This window comes from Dermochelys coriacea, chromosome 1, assembly GCF_009764565.3.
Source record: "Dermochelys coriacea isolate rDerCor1 chromosome 1, rDerCor1.pri.v4, whole genome shotgun sequence".
Classification (NCBI taxonomy): Eukaryota; Metazoa; Chordata; order Testudines; family Dermochelyidae; genus Dermochelys; species Dermochelys coriacea.
Window position 1 is genome coordinate 150,621,957 of NC_050068.2, and position 19,987 is coordinate 150,641,943.

At 39.8% G+C, this 19,987-nt stretch overlaps 1 protein-coding gene across 1 annotated transcript in view; it reads right to left on the reverse strand.

Annotated features, from left to right (window-relative positions):
• The window catches only part of CFAP47 (cilia and flagella associated protein 47), a 638,800-nt gene that overhangs the window by 88,926 nt on the left and 529,887 nt on the right, over positions 1–19,987 (reverse strand). Inside the window, exons 52-54 of the mRNA XM_043505538.1 lie at positions 17,480–17,655; positions 15,201–15,308; positions 6,376–6,487 (exon numbers count right to left, since the gene is read on the reverse strand). Coding sequence (XP_043361473.1) covers positions 6,376–6,487; positions 15,201–15,308; positions 17,480–17,655 — 396 coding nt within the window. The remainder of the gene's footprint in view (positions 1–6,375; positions 6,488–15,200; positions 15,309–17,479; positions 17,656–19,987) is intronic.

The following is a 19,987-nucleotide window of genomic DNA, read 5'->3' on the forward strand; positions in this document are numbered from 1 at the left end:
TCACGCCGCAGCTACCGACCCGGGCCCTTTAAATAGCTGCCGGAGCAGCAGCAGGGCTCCAGGGACGATTTAAAGAGTCCAGGGCTCTGGTAGCCACTATTGCCCTGGGTCCTTTAAATCATCCCTGGAGCCTGCCGGAGCCCTGGGGTAGTGGTGGTGGGGCTCTGGTGGCTATTGAAAGGGTCCGGGGCTCCGGCCACCGTATCCGCCCCTGGACCTGTATATCGCCACCAGAGCCCCACTGCTGCCTCCCCAGGGCTCCGGCAGCAAGGCTCTGGGAATGATTTAAAGGACCTGGGTCGGTAGCGGCAACCGGAGCCTCGGACCCTTTAAATCACAGTCTGAGCCCTGTTGCTGGAGCCCTGGGGCTCGGGTGGTGATTTAAAGGGCCCAGGGCTCCCACTGTTCCTACCCTCCGGAGCCCTTTAAATCACCACGCGAGCCCTGCTGCTGGAGCCTTGGGGTTGCGGCAGCGGGGCTCCGGTGGTGATTTAAAGGGCCAGGGGCTCCCGGCTGCTGCTACTGCAGTGGAGCCCCGGGCCCTTTAAAGCTCCGCCAGAGCCCGGGGCAGCAGTAGCATCCGGGAGGCCCCGGGGCTCTGATGGTTACTTAAAGGGCCTGGGGCTCCACTGCAGTAGCGGCTTTTGGAGCCCCAGGCCCTTTAAATCACCCCCGAGCCCCAGGACTCCCAGCTGACTCTGCAGCTGGTAGCTCCTGAGTGATTTAAAGGGTCCAGGGCTCCCAGCCGCTGCTTCCATTTTCCATTTAAATCTTCATTTAAAGGGCCTGGGGATATAAAGGTCCCGGCTCTTCCAGTAGAAGCCACGCCTCTTCCGGTTGAGGGCCCCCCTTCCAGGGGCTCCGGAGTACCGGTAAATCCTTTAAATTAGATTCATAGATACTAAGGTCAGAAGGGACCATTCTGATCATCTAGTCCGACCTCCTGCACAACGCAGGCCACAGAATCTCACCCACACACTCCTACGAAAAATCTCACCTATGTCTGAGCTATTGAAGTCTTCAAATCATGGTTTAAAGACTTCAAGGAGCAGAGAATCCTCCCTCAAGTGACCTGTGCCCCATGCTACAGAGGAAGGCGAAAAACCTCCAGGGCCTCTCCAATCTGCCCTGGAGGAAAATTCCTTCCCGACCCCAAATATGGCAATCAGCTAAACCCTGAGCATATGGGCAAGATTCACCAGCCACATACTACAGAAAATTCTTTCCTGGGTAACTCAGATCCCATCCATCTAATATCCCATCTCAGGGGATTAGGCCTATTTACCCTGAATATTTAAAGATCAATTAATTACCAAAATCACATTATCCCATCATACCATCTCCTCCATAAACTTATCGAGTAGAATCTTAAAACCTGATAGATCTTTTGCCCCCACTGCTTCCCTTGGAAGGCTATTCCAAAACTTCACTCCTCTGATGGTTAGAAACCTTCGTCTAATTTCAAGTCTAAACTTCCTGGTAGCCAGTTTATACCCATTTGTTCTTGTGTCCACATTGGTGCTGAGCTTAAATAATTCCTCTCCCTCTCCTGTATTTATCCCTCTGATATATTTATAGAGAGCAATCATATCTCCCCTCAACCTTCTTTTAGTTAGGCTAAACAAGCCAAGCTCCTTAAGTCTCCTTTCATAAGACAACTTTTCCATTCCTTGGATCATCCTAGTAGCCCTCTCTGTACCTGCTCCAGTTTGAATTCATCCTTTTTAAACATGGGAGACCAGAACTGCACACAGTATTCTAGGTGAGGTCTCACCAGTGCCTTGTATAATGGTACTAAAACCTCCTTATCCCTACTGGAAATGCCTCTCCTGATGCATCCCAAAACCGCACTAGCTTTTTTCACAGCCATATCACATTGGCAGCTCATAGTTATCCTATGATCGACCAATATTTACTTTCACCCCTGCCCTTAAGCCTCAGGTAATGAATTAGGTTGAAAGCACAAAGGATATTTTTAAACTGCCTGGACTGATCACATGCAATCTGCTGGAATCAGAAGTCAAGATAATTAATTCTAATCCATTTCTATGCTAATGATCTGAACATAATACATATAAAACTTCCAGAGTTCTTCCAAATCTATCTATATAGCAAGCTAATAATATAATGACTCAAGATTATATTAATTGGCTACAAGTTCAAATACTGATTTGTGAAATGATTAACCAGAAGCTGGTTGTGTTCTGCTACTATTTTATGATGAACTGTTAATATACTCCAGATAATAGAGTGACTAAACTACAGTACCCACCTGGTGAAGTTAAGAAAGTTAAGATTGATAGAGCCAGAAGGGTACCCAGAAGTCACCTACTACAAGACAGGCCCAACAAAGAAAGTAGCAGAACGCCACTAACCGTCACCTACAGCCCCCAATTAAAACCTCTCCAGTGTATCAAGGATCTACAACCTATCCTGAAGGATGATCCCTTACTCTCACAGACCTTGGGAGACAGGCCAGTCCTTGCTTACAGGCAGCCTCCCAATCTGGGGCAAATATTCACCAGCAACTACACACACCACAACAAATCACTAACCCAGGAACCAAACCCTTCAACAAATGCCGGTGCCAACTCTGTCTGCGTATCTGTTCAAGGGACACCATCATAGGACCTAAACATATCAGCCACACCATCAGGGGCTCATTTACCTGCACATCTACCAATGTGACAGATGCCATCATGTGCCAGCAATGCCCCTCTGCCATGTACATTGGCCAAACCGGACAGTCTCTACGCAAAAGAATAAATTGACATAAATCTGACATCGGGAATTACAGCATTCAAAACCCAGTAGGAGAACACTTCAACCTTCCTGGCCACTCAATATCAGACTTACAAGTGGCAATTCTTCAACAAAAAAAAACTTCAAAAACAGACTCCAACATGAAACTGCAGAACCAGAATTAATTTGCAGACTGGACACCATCAAATTAGGCCTGAAGAAAAACTGGGAGTGGATGAGTCACTACAAAACCTAATTTTACCATACTAATTTCCCTCTATTGTTACTCACAACTTCTTGTCAACTGTCTGAAATGAGCCACCCTCATTACCCCTACAGAAGTGGTTTTTCCTCCCTTGGTATTCTACTGTTAATTGAATTGTCTTGTTAGCACTGACCCCCAATCTGGGAAGGCAACTCCCATCTTTTCATGTACTATGTATAAATATATCCTCTACTGTATTTTCCACTCCATGCATCTGATGAAGTGGGTTTAGCTCACGAAAGTTTATGCCCAAATAAATTTGTTAGTCTCCAAGGTGCCACAAGGATTCCTCATTGTTTTTGCTGATACAGAGTGGTAGCCGTGTTAGTCTGTAACTCTTCATCTTATTTGCTCAGCTTGAAGTAATATGGATACCTAAAATAGAGAGCAATTCAAGAAGTAATGCTGATTTTTTTTTAAACTTGAATTTACAGTATTTTGATCCGAAGTGGGTTTTTTACTGTAATACATTAATAAAAAAAACCCCACATTAAAATAATTTTACAGTGTTTTTTGGCAGTAGGCAGCAATGTCAAGAAAAGTTACAGTTATGGTTGAATGCATCCGATGAAGTGAGCTGTAACTCACGAAAGCTTATGCTCAAATAAATTTGTTAGTCTCTAAGGTGCCACAAGTACTCCTTTTCTTTTTGCGAATATAGACTAACATGGCTGCTACTCTGAAACCTGTCAGTTATGGTTGAATTTTTACTCTCAGACTATTTCTCAAGTCTGGTTTCCTGTAAATCAGGGTAGCTTAGTGCTACTCTGATGATGCACGCTGCCCCAAAAGCCACTTTAAATGGTCACCTGTAGATTCTCTTGATGAATAGGAAATTCTAGGGTGGCACAGAAATGCCACAGCAGCTCTTACACCCCCCTCTGAGTGGGAAGATGGTTGGTGTGGCCCAGGCTCTACTGCCAAATTGATCCTCAACTACTGGAAGATCGTATAAAATTAAGGTAGCTATCAGGTGCTCTAATTTACTTTGGGAGGCCAGAATGGCTTCAGGATCAGAGAAGTGCAAAGCTGGGTTTAAACGACTTTGAAGGCCCATTCCTGAGCTGCACAGAGAGTTCCTTGGCCACAGCACTATTTCAGGGTCTTTGAATCATTTAACACTGTTTGTAGCAATTTCGAATGATAAGGGGAATCATGTTTATATTAGAATTTTAGTCTTAACTGTGAATTTCATTGTTTTATGTAGTGCTTCTACCATATGCACTCCACCCCTTGTCCCTGGGCATGTACATTATCTTCTGGGAAGCAGTGCTCAGACTACAGGCAAGAGATAACAGACTACTGAAATCCGGTAGGATTCTCCCAGAGGAAAAGTTTCCTACTAGATTAAGAACACAGTGTGCCTTCACTTGCAGAAGAGAAATCACACTTTGAATGCAAGGCTTTAGCCCTTTCATGACACTTAACCGGGAAACCAGGAATTATCCAATTACAGTAATGGAAACTATGCTTGCAGTCTAAAATGTGAGAAAATACACAAATTGGATGTGAAAACAAAGCAGATGCGTAGTTAACCCTGAATGGTTTAAATGAGGGATAAGAAAATTAAACACAAAAAGCTGGATAAACAAATTTAATGTAAGGAACCCTATAAAACTCACAATCTCACCTTCCTCAGAATACCCACTCATTCTTAGCCCCCTTACACAAACACTAACTCCCAAAACACAACAAACACTATGGGTTAGCTAAGATGTTTATTGGAGTCATACATTTCTAAAATAATGCCTTGATTTTCATGAGGATGACTACCTGTCACTCCAAATCATTTCAATGGGAGCAGAAGTGCTCAGCAGATCCATAAATAAATCAGTTCTTAAAAGTACACAAAAGTTGGCCAAGCTTATAGATTGTGGGGCCGCAGGTAAATTACTTCAGTGATGGGGAAGGAAAGAGGAGTATACAATAGTAACAGTCTAAGACTTTTTGTTGAGAAAACGTTCTCCAGTGAAATCAATTTGTGGGAATTAACTGATCCACGGTTTCTCTCTTGCTGACTGGGGTAAGAGGAATTCTGTTCCTTCTGAGGACTGACTGATTTCCCGTTTCCCCGAATCCCTTGACTGAATGACTGTTCTAAAATTTCAGTACAGTCCTGGTCATCATTTCAACAACCCTCTTACCCCAGGGAAATGTAGCAGGCTTCCAAACCAGGTTTCAGGCAGATGGTGGTTTTGGAGGCACTGTATTTACATGATCTCTTTATGTTCACACTGGAACCTGTCTGTTCTGATATATCTGTGCATGTATACTGTTGTACATATGTGCTACTGTTCAGAGAGGAACACTCTGAAAACTATCATGTATGGATTTACCAACTTTTAAATTTTCCAACGAACCTGAGCTCATCACTAACTGCCTGATGGAGCAAGACTTTAAAGTTCTCCGAACTCATTTTCAGGTTTTCAATTAAGTCTCCAGTTCTCCATTGTATTTTTTTCTATTTGTATTGCTACCTTCCCCATATCCAAACTCTTACCAACTCTTGTCACTACTTTCTCTACAGTATCTCTAACAGTGCATCCTTTTTTCTCCATCCCTGCTGTTAGCATCTTGGTTGATGCTTTGGTAATCTTTTATCTCCACTACAGTAACTTCCTGCTCTCTGACTTCCCTGCACCTCACCTCTCTCTCTACTCTATTCAATTCAATACACTGCTACCAAGATAGTCTCACATCTCTGCTCTTCTCAGATCCCCTCCACTAACTTCTTTCTTTCCACATTGAGTTCACTCCCAGGTCTCAACTCCCTGCACAAATCTGCCCTAACCTACATCTCTTCTCATCATTTTCTTTCCCCATTCTAACTCCTATGATCTTCTCAAGCTTCTGTCTTGATTGCATAGGTGCTGCAACTCGGGGTGCTGGAGGTGCAGCAGCACCCCCTGACTGAAGTGGTTTCCATCATATACAGGTTTATAGTTCGGTTCAATGGCTCTCAGCACCCCCACTATATAACTGTTCCAGCACCACTGATTGATTGTTCCATTTGCCTCCAACACCACCTAACTTCGTGCCTTCCAAAATCAGTGTTTGCCAAGCACACTCTCTCTGCTCCTTCACAAAACTACTCCACAAAGTGCTCCAGAAATGTCCACACTGTGCTCATTTTCTGATCATATTGCATTGTTTCTCGTCTCCTGTTGCCTTTAGGCTGCAAACCTCTGTAGGACAGATACATGTATTTATATGGCACATTTAACCCTTTGTGCAATGCTGTATATTCTTAACGCACTACATAATTAACTTGTTTCATCAATAAAATTTGAAGGGACAGCTCTACTATGTCCCTATTGCATGAAGGCACAAGGATCTTTTCAGGTTTTTTTTTTTTTTTGAGTACTTACAGGTTCCTTTGGGTCAGTCTCTATTGAAAAATTTCCAGGATTGCTGTTGACAATTTTCAGTTCTAGGGTTTCATACGTAGGATTAAGCAGAGGGATATACATACGGACCCATCTTAAAGAAAAATAAAATCTGAGTAAGGTATTATAAATTACTAAGCTTGTTCCATTATTGCCTAATGTTAAACTTTTATGGCTTTTGCTGACTTGAAAAACAAGAATTAAGTTTCAATGTGTTCAATAGCAGTAACAAGTACTTAATAGTATTAAGAAAAGTGATAAAATATATTAACTTTATGCCATGCAATACCTGCTTGTGATTACATTAAGTGACCACCACTTCAGTTTTACTTCTGCACTCTATTCTCTTTGATTTATGAACTCACTCTCTAGGACTAGGACTAATTTTAGTGTCACTCATTTTAGCCATGTGGCTATTTCACAACTTTCAAAGCCACCAGAAAGATTTGATAGTAGAAAGTAAAATGATTACATTTATGCCTTACCACACATTTATAGTCCATAGCTAGTCTGCAGTGTCTGTCCTCAGAGAAAATAACTGCATAGAAATTAATGATAATCAGATGATAAATGAGGATATCTGCATTTCCTTTTCCTCTAAGTAATGGTCAAAATAAGCTAGTAATTAAATGATATCCCCAATAGCTTTTGATTTACTGCCACTAAGCAGTAATTCTTCTTGATCACTTTGTAACTTTGAACATTCGAAAAAGACTCCTGTACTGTGCCTGCCCATTTAAAAGCAGGTTCTCCCACTCCCTCCTATTCACTCCCCTCGCTGCTCCCAGGTGAAGTGAAAGACCATTTTAAATATTCATTGTAAATAGGCCCAATGGCCTGTGATGGAATGTTAGATGGGGTGAGATCTCAGTTACTACAGAGCATTCTTTCCTGGGTATCTGGCTGGTGAATCTTGCTCACATGCTCAGGGTTCAGCTGATCGCCATATTTGGGGTCAGGAAGGAATTTTCCTGCAAAGCAGATTGGAAGAGGCCCTGGGGGTTTTTCGCCTTCCTCTGTAGCACAGGGCACAGGTCACTTGCTGGAGGATTCTCTGCACACTGAAGTCTTTAAACTATGATTTGAGGACTTCAATAGCTCAGACATAGGTGGAGGTTTATTGCAGGAGTGGGTGGGTGAGATTCTGTGGCCAGCATTATGCAGGAGGTCAGACTAGATGATCATAATGGTCCCTTCTGACCTTAATATCTATGAATTTATAAAACCATTTCACTTTACACAACAGTGACACTGCTTATTACAATATAATGACTAATTATATTTAAAATGTAGAATATGGATTTTAATGAGTACAGTGACAGTCATAGAGCAAAACTTGCATTATAGGGGTTGTGGGAGTGGTGTGCTTTAAATCAGCCAGCTCTATACCTTGCAATCTGCATTTTTTTCTTATCCTCTTATAAGCAAATACATGGAGATAGGATGTGTTCTGTAGGATACGTTATTTTCAAAGAAGAGATCACTAGCTATTCTAAGATTCCTATTATTTTGCCCATACTACTATAATATAATAATCCCCATTTATGGGGATGTTGAGCATAAATCATATGCTGGTTATAATGACAAGGGACAAATAAAATAAATTCAAGGTGGATCGGTGGAAATGGTAATTAAGGGAAAGTTTGAAAAATATGATGCACACTTTAGTTTTTCATTCATTCAGGTACCTCCAATACAGAGATACCCATCTATCCAAAGCTATGACAGGTCAACTGCCTGATTGCTCCATATATTTTTCCCTTGATAGAGCAAGTTAACCACATCCAAACTACACAACTTTTTTGAAAAAAGCAATAGTCCATAAAAGGAAAGACATTTCAATCAAATTTTATGATTGTGACCTGAGGTCCCAATCCTGCATCATTCTCAGTGCTGTAGATGCCCCCCCTCCCCTGTATGTTAATAATATGTTGATTTCAGTGGGGTTCCACAAAGGTCTAGCACTCCACTTGGGTACAGCAGGTTACATTGTTAGGGCCTAAACCCCCAACAGTTGAGAAGCAGTTCTCTTATGCCTAACATTTACCAAGAACTCTACTAGTGGATTTCTCAGTCTCAGGGGTAATCAAGAATACATGGGAGACTTAGATATTCCCTCAGACTACTGCTTTTCAATAGAGTAGTGTTACCATGAGACAGAAGACCCACATTCTTTGATTTCCTCAAAATGAAAATGGAGATATATCAGACAATTTAATTACATTGATAAGGAACAGACTCATGAGGGGAACAAAATTTTATGAGAGACAACCAAAAACATTCCAAAGAAGACAATTTGAAGAAGAAAAAACAAAACAAAAAACACAAACAAACAACAGTTTTACGAAAGACAAAAAGTGTTATTTTCCAAACTATCCGCAGAATTTCAAAAACGATGTAATGCTGGTCTCTACGCTTTGCTTTTTGTAACAAAGAAACTATTTGGGGGACAGACAACGGGAGCACTCCTATTATACAGTCCAGTGTACCAAAATACCCTTTGCAAATATTACAAACAGGTGTATATTTAAATAGCATGGTACATCAATTCATAATAATCAGCTTCATTTACAACTTCATAGTGTGTAGTTTAAAATATAAGGGCAGCTGCTATTGAAATATTTCAATAACATTATTAGAATGTATTTTATTTTATAATAAAACTACTTCAGATTTCAATGGCAACACAAAATATGCATGATTTTCATTTACATTTAAACAATACAATAGTTCATTAAATTAAGGGTATCTGGAATATTCTTTCACATTAATGGCTGTAACTTGCGCAGGTGCTCTGACAGTTTTATAAACAGCTTCAAGATGTGTATGTATGCATTTGTAAAGGGGCTCAGTGTAAAAAGGCATTTTATAATGGCTATTTAAAATAAAAAAAATATGTCCATTTAACCAATGGAGATAATTAAATTTTAACAGTTAATTGCTTTAGCTTTTGATGTATTTTTAATGACCAATATTGTTTTAAATTTATCTCATTTTTCTCTATAGTCATTATAAAATATTTATTATGCATCCTGGATCTTTTAAAATATTATAGTATCTTTTTTCCTGACTAAAAAAGAATTCCTTCCTAGTAGATCAATGAGAAAAATTATGCATTTTAATTAGGCCTGTCAAATGATTTTAAAAAGTAATCACAATTAATCAGCGAACTTAAAAATATAGTCATGATTAATCGCAGTTTTATTTGCACTGTTAAATATAATAGAATATCATTTAATTTATTGTAAATATTTTGGATGTTTTTCTACATTTTCAAATAGCTTGATTTCAATTATAGCACAGAATACCAAGTGTACAATGCTCACTTTATATTATTTTTATTACAAATATTTGCACTGTAAAAAAGATAAAAAATCTACAAGTTGAAGCATGAAGGGGCATACAAATTCTTTGCATATCTGGCACGTATATACCTACAACAGTGCTATGCAAATGCCAGTTCTCACTTTCAGGTGACACTGTAAATAAGAAGCAGGCAGCATTATCTCCTGTTAATGTAAACAAACTTATTTGTCTTAGCAATTGGCTGAACAAGAACTAGGACTGAATGGACTTGTAGGCTCTAAAATTTTAGAGTGCTTTGTTTTTGAGTGCAGTTATGAGAAAAAAAAATCCACAATTGTAAGTTGCTCTTTCTCTAAAGAGATTGCACTACAACAGAGGTTCTCAAACTTCATTGCACTGTGATCCCCTTCTGACAACAAAAATTACTACATGACCCCAGAAGGGGACAGCCCATCCAAGCCCTGCTGCCGTGTGCGGGGGGGGAGGGGGAACAGAGAGGGGGAGAAGCTGAAGCCCAAGCCTCCATGCACCAGGTGGGGAGGCCCCAAAGCCAAACCCCAAGGGTTCAGCTCCGGTAGGGGGCCTGTAACCTGAACCCCATTGCCCAGGGCTGAACCTGAGCCCTGCTGCTCACAGCTGAAACCGAAGCCTGAGCCCTGTCGCCCAGGGCCAAAGCCCTTGGACTTCTACCTCAGGCAGTGGGGCTTGGCCTTGGACCCTGGGCCCCAGCAAGTCTAATGCCAGTCTTGGCGACCGCATTAAAATGGGGTCCCAAGCCACAGTTTGAGAACTGCTGCACTACAGTACTTGTATGAGGTAAATTGAAAAATACTATTTCTTTTTTAATCTTTTATAGTGCAAATATTTGTAATAAAAATAATATAAAGTGGGCACTGTACACTTTGTATTCTGTGTTATCACTGAAATCAATATATTTGAAATGTAAAAAAAATCCCAAAATATTTATAAGAAATTTAAATTGGTATTTCATTACTGTTTAACAGTGCGATTAAATCTGCAATTAATCACTTTAATCTACTTAATTTGCTTTGCATTAATTGCTTGAGTTAACTGCAGTTGACAGCCCTAATTTTAATGTACCATTTGTGAATTGTATTTAATACATCTCAAAGTAATTGTTAGAAATGTTTAAAGTTTATTTGAATGTCCTTCTTTATTTAAGTATTTCCTTTTAAAGCATCTCCATGTTCTGCTCCTCTGTCACAGAGTTTTTGCTACTTTAAGAATATCATATTAAAACAAGTTAAAACACTAATATTCCCTTAAAGCAAATGTTAGGCATATTAAATTGTATTAACTGCACGTATATAGAATCATAGAATATCAGGGTAGGAAGGGACCTCAGGAGAGGTCAAAGCAGGACCAATCCTCAATTTTTGCCCCGATCCCTAAACGGCCCCCTCAAGGATTGAACTCACAACCCTAGATTTAGCAGGCCAATGCTCAAACCACTGAGCTATCCCTCCCCCAATTTATGTATGTATAAATCATGTTCAAGTTGCTCACTTTGTACGTAAGGCCCTAAATTATCTCAAAAATTAATACAAGGTTGTACAAAATGTCACCCAAACTGTGTGGATGTGGTTTAACACTTTCTCCAAAAAGTGGCAATGACAAATAATTTTAAACTTTTTTTTAAATTTAATTACTGTTGAAGATCATTTATCATATGCAGACCCACAAAAAACTAAGTATGTTCTATTATTATTAAATTTACATGGAACTTTACAAACAGATATGCTGCCTAATTAAAGGCCTTGATTCAGCTAGCGTTTAAGATACTCATCTGGCTCCTTACTAAAATAAGGAATTTATTACGTTTAAAGTGGCTATTCCCATAAATATGGCTTTGCAGGTATGGGACAAAACATGAGATAGCAGTTCAGGAAGTGGAGAGTATTGGCAGATTATTCATGAAGTGAAGACAGGACAGGATTTCTGGAATAAGTAAATTTGAGGAGAGAACTGAAGAGGGCCTTTGCTGCACAAAAAGTAGGGGGCAGCATGAAGCCAGGAGGAGTATGAAAAAAAAAAAAGGTTAAAGCAAAGAAAGAGGGCTAAGAAGTGTACTGCAAGCTATTTTAATCCATTTTGTTAGAGTTTCTCTCACATATAATGGCCACTACTGTTTATTTGTTTTCTTTTACTTTATTTTAAAAAAAATCTGCTCCTTCACCATTCCTCTTATGTTTTTCTTCTATGAAGCACAGGTGTTCTATGCAGGTGTGTTCATCTATCAGTGTGAAGGAACTAGAATCACAAACTTACTTGTAAAGTAACACAAAATTTCGTTTGAAAATAGAATCTTGAAAGTCAATGAATGTCAAATAATATTTCTGACAGGCAAGTGTTGTATTTAACAGCACTAATCCTCTCCAATGCATACTTTCATTATGCATACTAAAGAAGGAATTGCCATAGTGGAGCAGACCAATTGTCCATGTAGGCTTGTGTGAAACAGTTGTCAATGTCAGATGCTTCATGTGAAAGAGCATAAACTCCTTACCATATACCTAATTGTGCAAGTCTATACCAAGAGAGAAGATTTAAATTTGATCACAACTGGTGGTAAGCTTTATATCTGAAACCCGAGGATGCACAGCCTTTGCAATTTTATCCTATCAAAGCATAACTGCAAAGGCTATTCTCAGTCATATTAATCCCACCTGTCCACAGCTCATACACAGTGTGTTACCTGAAAGGCTTTTAAGCTACTATTTGAAACGTTATGCAAAAAACATCAAAAACATTTATGTATTAAAAGATATGGAAAGGAGCAGCTATGGTATTTTACCCATATTTCCTTTCAGTTCATCTATCCATTTACCAGTAATTTAGACAGACAAAATGTCACTTTATCCTTAAGTTATTATAAACTCTTTCAAACACACACATCACTAATCATATACATAGGTGTGGAAACTAGGAGTGTGGGGGTGCTGCAGCACCCCCAGGTTTCACTGTGAGAAGTTGCCCGGTGCTGGTGCTGCCAGAAGCATATAAATGCTTTACAGCAGAGGTCCCCAGTCTGTGCGGCATGCCCCCCTCCAGGGGATTGCTGAGGAACATTTTGGGGGCATGGCTGAGGTTTGGGTCAGCCCCCAGGGGGAGCGCCACCCAGCTCTGCTACTGGCCCCAGGTGCCAGTCCAGGGCCTCTGCTCCTGGCTCCGCTGCCGAGTATCGGCAGCACAACCCACACCCAGGGCTCTGATCCAAGCCCCACACCTGGGGTCCCAGCTGCCACTGGCCCCATGCTCGGGGCTCCACTCCTGGTCCCGGCACCCAGGGTCCTGGCTGCAGCTAGCCCCGCACCCAGGGCTCCACACCTACCCCAGCTATGGTCTAAGCCAGGCCCCCCTTACTCCTATCCATGCTCTCCGCCCCTCCGGAGCCACAGCCCCTCTCCTTGCCCCAACTCTGGAGGGAGTGGGGGCCATGGACAAGGGTAAGGGGGGGCACAAGGTAATTGGGGAACACTGGCTTTCAGCACCCCTACTGTAAAAAGTGTCTCAGTGCCACTCATCACATAGCTAAAGATAACACCAAAACATGAGTCCAGGTTTTCAAAAGTGTACAACATCCAGCAGCTCCCATTGTTGGAGAGCTTCTAGATGCTGAGCACTTTTGAAAATTTGGCCCCAGTTGTGGATGCTGGAAGCTTTTGAAAACCTGACCCTAAAAGCTGCAAGTATGTTTTGAGAGTCAAATTATGTTGTGGGAATGCAAGGTGAAATTTTATAGGAGGAATAAGACAAGAGGATCACTACTACATACAGCCTCTGGAGATGCACCTCCTGAACAGAAGCAGAGTTCATGTACACTGTAAGGTCTGCAGGAAAGAAACTTCAGTACTTCACATCTCTGGAAAGTGAGAAGGTGGAAAGCAGTGTTCACAATTTACAAAATAGGCCACTGGGGAAGGTCCATGATTAGGAAAGGAAAGTCCTACACAACGTAATAGAGAATGGTACCTTTTCATAAAGAGTGTTTAAGACAACATGCAGAATTCTGTAGTATTGTAGCCAATTAGTTCATTTTATTATCCATTTATCATTGCATTATTCAGTGTTAAGGTCAGCTCATATGCTAGGTCATATATAATCAATGTATGCTAAATAGATTTAAATTGTAGGATTATAGGAGTATAAGATTGACAAGTGTTTAGGAGTGATGTGTGTATTAGGTTTGTAAGTAAAGCATGGCTGGAAGGCAAGGCCTACAGGCTGAGGCCTCAAAGATTTTAACTTAACCATACTAGGCTGTAGCTTAATAATGCTTGACATGAGATAGTGACCTAGATGAAGTGAGCTGTAGCTCACGAAAGCTTATGCTCTAATAAATTTGTTAGTCTCTAAGGTGCCACAAGTACTCCTTTTCTTTTTGCGAATACAGACTAACACGGCTGCTACTCTGAAACCTGTGACCTAGAAATAACTCTCTGACAGTAAGGCTGCAAGATTACTGTAAAAGATGATTTTATGGGAAGAAAAGACTGTGGCATACCACAAAGTGATGTGCAAGACCACAAGACACCTAACTAACATTATGGAATGTCCTGCTTTGACCGCAGGTTACCATGGATGCATGTTGTAAGTAGATGCTAATGAGGATAAAGGGAACTAAGAAACAAGCTATGAAAAATAGGGCAATATTTATGGGATGTGGAAGTAAGGGAAAAGAGTTGAAACACTCATGCATATGCATAAGGTGTGCAGCATGGTCAGAATAACAATGTAAAAGAAGAACCTTGATTGGGCAAAAGTGGGAAAACCCCAAGGGAAACCCAAGGAGGAACCATCCCTCTATTAATCATCTGTTGAGATATCCATCAGACACTAGAATATCTTTGAGGATGAGAGTATGACTAATCTTAGGCATTGCATGGATTTTGTAGGATTTATATATGCATGGGTAATTTTAACTTTACTTGTTGCTTCAATAAAACTTGTAGTACATATAAGACTTTTTACTTGTGGTTGTGTCTGCGGTCACTATTCTTGGTCTGTGTGTGTTCCTGGAGTCTGCAAAACTGAGAAAAGCACCAGAGATGATATTCACTCTCTTGAGCTTGAAACTGTAGCAACGGGAGCTGAACACAAAGTAATTTAATTTAAAATTACTAAATTCAAAGTAAGTAAGAAAAAGGCTACCATATGGATAATTTGCTACTAAATTCTGCAGCTGTTTAAGATAAATTTATATAGAGAGACGTATAATTAGTTTAATTCCAATTAAATTACCCTTCCACAAGCAGAATTCAATACGTGTCATAATATATTAAAGACACAATCTGTGAAGATCCTGACTGTACAAGTTTGACCCTTATGACTAGGGAAGCTAGGTGCTGTAGTAACACATAATAATATGGTACATCTAGATGTAATCTGCTATAGTTCCAGAATGCGTACTTGTTTGTATGTTTTATATTAGATATTGATACCAAGGAACAAATTCAATTGAAGTATGATGCTGTACTTACTTTCCAAGCTCACATTCTATTTCAGGTAATGTAGTTGGCAATGGTTTCTCTGAAGTCAGCTTCAGTCCATACCAAAACTCCCCAACCATCTCCGACAGGAATATGACACTGAAGACAGAGATATAAACAAAGTTCTGTCTGAGATGTCTTTTTGTATAATGTCTAGATTGATAAAAGCACAAATTAGAATTTCAGAAAAAATAATGGAGTTCAACACAATGACCCCTTTGTTAGCTTGTAGAATTTTCTACTAAGAGTTCTATACAGCTCCACAGAATATCTGGATACACCCATCACAAATGAACAGTGATCTTTATGGAGATCCATGGGCAATCAACAGGCTTCATCTTTCTTAACTTTTCAGTTGAAAAATGGCAGTTTTTATATTAAAAGCAGAAAAACTAGAATACATCTCCAACTTTAACTTATAGGAGCAAATTTTAATTTAATTCACATGTCACAGCAGTTTGCTACTAGATGTTTGGAGACCTGCTACATTATCTAAAAATAAAATAATAGGGAGACATCATTACTCCATTTTAAAAGGAAAATACTATTAAAAACCTAAGAGATCAAAACTGAAATATATATAAGAACATGACAAATGGACATATTCATTATTCTACAATCAAATCTTATCAGGATAGCAACAAAAAACTTTCAATGTGATTACTTAGAGTAGTGTATTTTTGTGCCAGGCATTTCAACACATTCCATTCTTGTTAGTTTTGTTTTTCTCGCTCTCTCATTTTGTGGCCAGGAGAATCACAAAAATAAGTGAAATAAAATTACAGTGAACACGGTAAACCATTCCAACATAGCTAAAAATACAATGTGCAAACCTGAGCTGCATGACGGATCAGTTCCTGTTTTAAACAAGGAGACATGAGTTCTGAAGACTATTCACTGTGGCCACTTTACACTGCACCCCTAGCATAAACTGGCTTTGAAGTCAGCATGAACCGGCAAGGGAAGATCACTCAAGTGTAAAGATGATAGCAGAGCAACCATAAGGGATTTTTCAGCACCCTCCCAGTTGCTAGCATAAACACGGTAAAGAGGTCTGGCTGCACTTGCCATGCCAATTTCTGACTGCATTTTCAGACTCTCAGAGCTGTTTGTCCGTGATTTAATTTAGGGCAGACCTCGGGTTGCTCTAGCATGACACACGGAGACCAGCTTTGCACAGAGCTATAACAGAATCAGGGTAGTGCAAAATTTATACCACCTTTGCACATGCCCCCTTGGCCTGCATGCTGCAGATCAGCTGAAACCAAGAACTGCCCCATAGATCTGTCAAGTTAAAAGCACATATCTTGTTATCTGAAAATTATGAACTTGAAAAAATACTTCACCAGAATATTCTGACACAGCAAAATAAAATATATTTTCATTCTCAGTTTTCAGAAATGATAAGTTCTGTATCTTGTCTCTGAAAATTTTACTATAATGTTAACAGTGGTCATTTCTATAAAACTATAGCCTCTGAAAACTGTAGTGCAATAATACTTGGCAGTATTCTTTTTCTTGGGAAAATCAATAAGAACAATTGCTTTCGGGACTGCTTATTTTGCTGAACTTCAGCCAACTAATGTTTAATTAACAATGCCCTGAGAAAAACTCTTACAATTCTGCAGCTTTCAGCAGCCTGCCTTTACTAGTTCAGCTGAGAACTATGATCAGTAGCAGCAACTCTGAAACCAAGACCAAAAGGTCATCAATCTTATCACTGGTAATCATCATACTGCACAGACTCTTCTGAGTTTCCAATGCGGTGAAACATCTTTAATTTAAATCTTCTCCATATTCATTAAGAAGATCATTTCCAATTAATGGAGAATTCTCAAGCTAAATAGATTTCCATGAAGACTGATAAAGGGTTCTTCACCTGTTTTTAGTGAAGTCATTTTAGTTTAGTTCCCTTTCTGCAGAAAGATGGCTCCAGGTCACTCCCTTTATGGCAAGTGACAAAATTCAGAATTAATTTGAAGTCCATATTTTGGAATAGATATTACTTTAATATCATAAAATCAAAGAAAATGTACACATAACTCAAGTGATATCCATCAAAGAATTGCCATCTGCCTATCAGCCATCAGATTTATTCAAAGAAAGTGGCAGGTTTGTATAGAATATATCTAATGTTAAAAAAGTAATACAGAGAACACAAAATATTTCTAAGTAACATTGTAGGGTCAAAGAGTTATCGTAGGGTCTAGAAACAATATTTTTACTTATTATCATAAAGCACATATACGTGTTAACACTCTGAATCTTACCTTCCTTCTGAAGTGCCAGTACTAGCTGGGGAATACTTTACTTCATAGGAAAGAGTTTCTTTTGGCTGAAGAACAAGAATTGTTTCTCCACTAAGTGCAGCACCCATTAACAATACATCTAATTGTAGAATTTCATGTGTAGGATTAGTGATGGGAATTTCAATGCCAATGGTATCCTAGGAACACAAAATGAATGAATTATAGGACTTTCACTGTCAAAGAAGTTTGTCAAAGATGATGCAAGGAAGATGCTTCTACATTAATTGAATTTAATAGCACATAGGCCATATTTAATTTGATAACAAATTAACATAAAGTAAATGCACCAAGAGGCAGCAGTAGCCAATTGCCCAACCATAAGTCACTTCTTGTTCCAACTGGTAATCAGGGGTTAACAAGCTCTCCAGCCAACCCTCCTGACCAATATGCCATGCAGATACCAAAGCCCGGCTTACATCATAAAACTAGCCAGCACCCTATCATTGCAGAGAGAGCTAGTGCAGCCCCAAGTGATGTCTCAAGGTCACTTGCAAGTTTTCTGAAAGGCTCCTCCTCTTCATTTTTAAAACGCATCATAATGCTTTACATGGTAAAAAACTAAAAGTCCAACCCCATTTTGCTATCTCTCTTTTTTAACCTCTATTTTCTTGTCTGTTTTTCAACTGTGAACTCTTTGGGCAAAAAGCATCCTTTCTCAAATGTTCGGAAAGCACATAGCTTGTCATGGAAACTACCAAAACTAAATAATACATAACGGTATCAAAAACCAAGATGGAGACAAAACTGTGGCCTGGATAGATACACATTTACACCCCTTTATTGGATACCTACAACATGGCTAGAAGTCCGGGAGAGGAAGCAGATTCCACAGAACTGTTATGTTTCCCTCTTGGACTGCTTTTGGAGCATTGCAACAATGCACTTCATCTTATTTCAGGGGTCATGGTTAAGCCACAAATGAACGCATAGTAAGTTTCCCCCTATGTACTTTATACCCAAGCTTTATTCCACATCAGAGATGAAATATTTCATCCAGGTAGGATGGAGTATTTTACTGAAGGAGGCCCATCCTTTGCTGGTTTTTACATTTATCACACATACTTTCTCCAAACCATGTTCCTTTTTCTAGTACTGCACTCGCTCATGAAAAACATGTTAACGTGCGTTCCTATTTTCTGCCATTCTCCAACCAAAGGCTGTCAATGTGCAGCATATTCTCTTTTTTGTGCATAAGAAAATGTGATTCTCAGAACTAGGGTGACCAGATGTCCCGTTTTTATAGGGACAGTCCCGTTTTTTTGGGACTTTTTCTTATATAGGCACCTATTACCCTTGTCCATTTTTTCCACAGTTGCTATTTGGTCAGCCTACTCAGAACCAAACATGGCCCACAGCTTGAAGTACAAAAACTAGAATCCTACCTTTATATGAAATAAGACAAAAAACAGAACAAAATATCTGAGAAAATGAAAAGATAGTAAAATATTAGCATGAAATATTTTTGCCTACAATTTAATGCATTCCTTTACATTTACAGAAAATGGCTGCTGGAGTTGAACACACATAAAATGAATTTAATGTTCTACAGAAGCATTCTTACAACTACAGTACCCACCTGCTGAAGTGAAGAAACAGATTGACAGAGCCAGAAGAGTACCCAGAAGTCACCTACTACAGGACAGGCCCAACAAAGAAAATAACAGAACGCCACTAGCCATCACCTTCAGCCCACAACTAAAACCTCTCCAACACATCATCAAGGATCTACAACCTATCCTGAAGGATGACCCATCACTCTCAGAGATCTTGGGAGACAGGCCAGTCCTTGCTTACAGACAGCCCCCCAACCTGAAGCAAATACTCACCAGCAACCACACACCACACAACAGAACCACAAACCCAGGAACCTATCCTTGAAACAAAGCCCGTTGCCAACTCTGTCCTCCTATCTATTCAGGGGACACCATCATAGGGCCTAATCACATCAGCCACACTATCAGAGGCTCGTTCACCTGCACATCTACCAATGTGATAATGCCATCATGTGCCAGCAATGCCCCTCTGCTATGTACATTGGTCAAACTGGACAGTCTCTACGTAAAAGAATAAATGGACACAAATCAGACGTCAAGAATTATAACATTCAAAAACCAGTCGGAGAACACTTCAATCTCTCCGGTCACTCAATTACAGACCTAAGAGTGGCAATTCTTCAACAAAAAAACTTCAAAAACAAACTCCAACGAGAGACTGCTGAATTGGAATTAATTTGCAAACTTGATACAATTAACTTAGGCTTGAATAGAGACTGGGAGTGGATGGGTCATTACACAAAGTAAAACTATTTCCCCATGTTATTTCCCCTAGCCCCACCCCCCACTTCTCCTCAGACATTCTTATCAACTGCTGGAAATGGCCCAACTTGATTATCACTACAAAAGGTTTTCTTCCTCCCCCCCCCACCCCTCCTGCTGGTAATAGCTCATCTTACGTGATCACTCTCCTTAC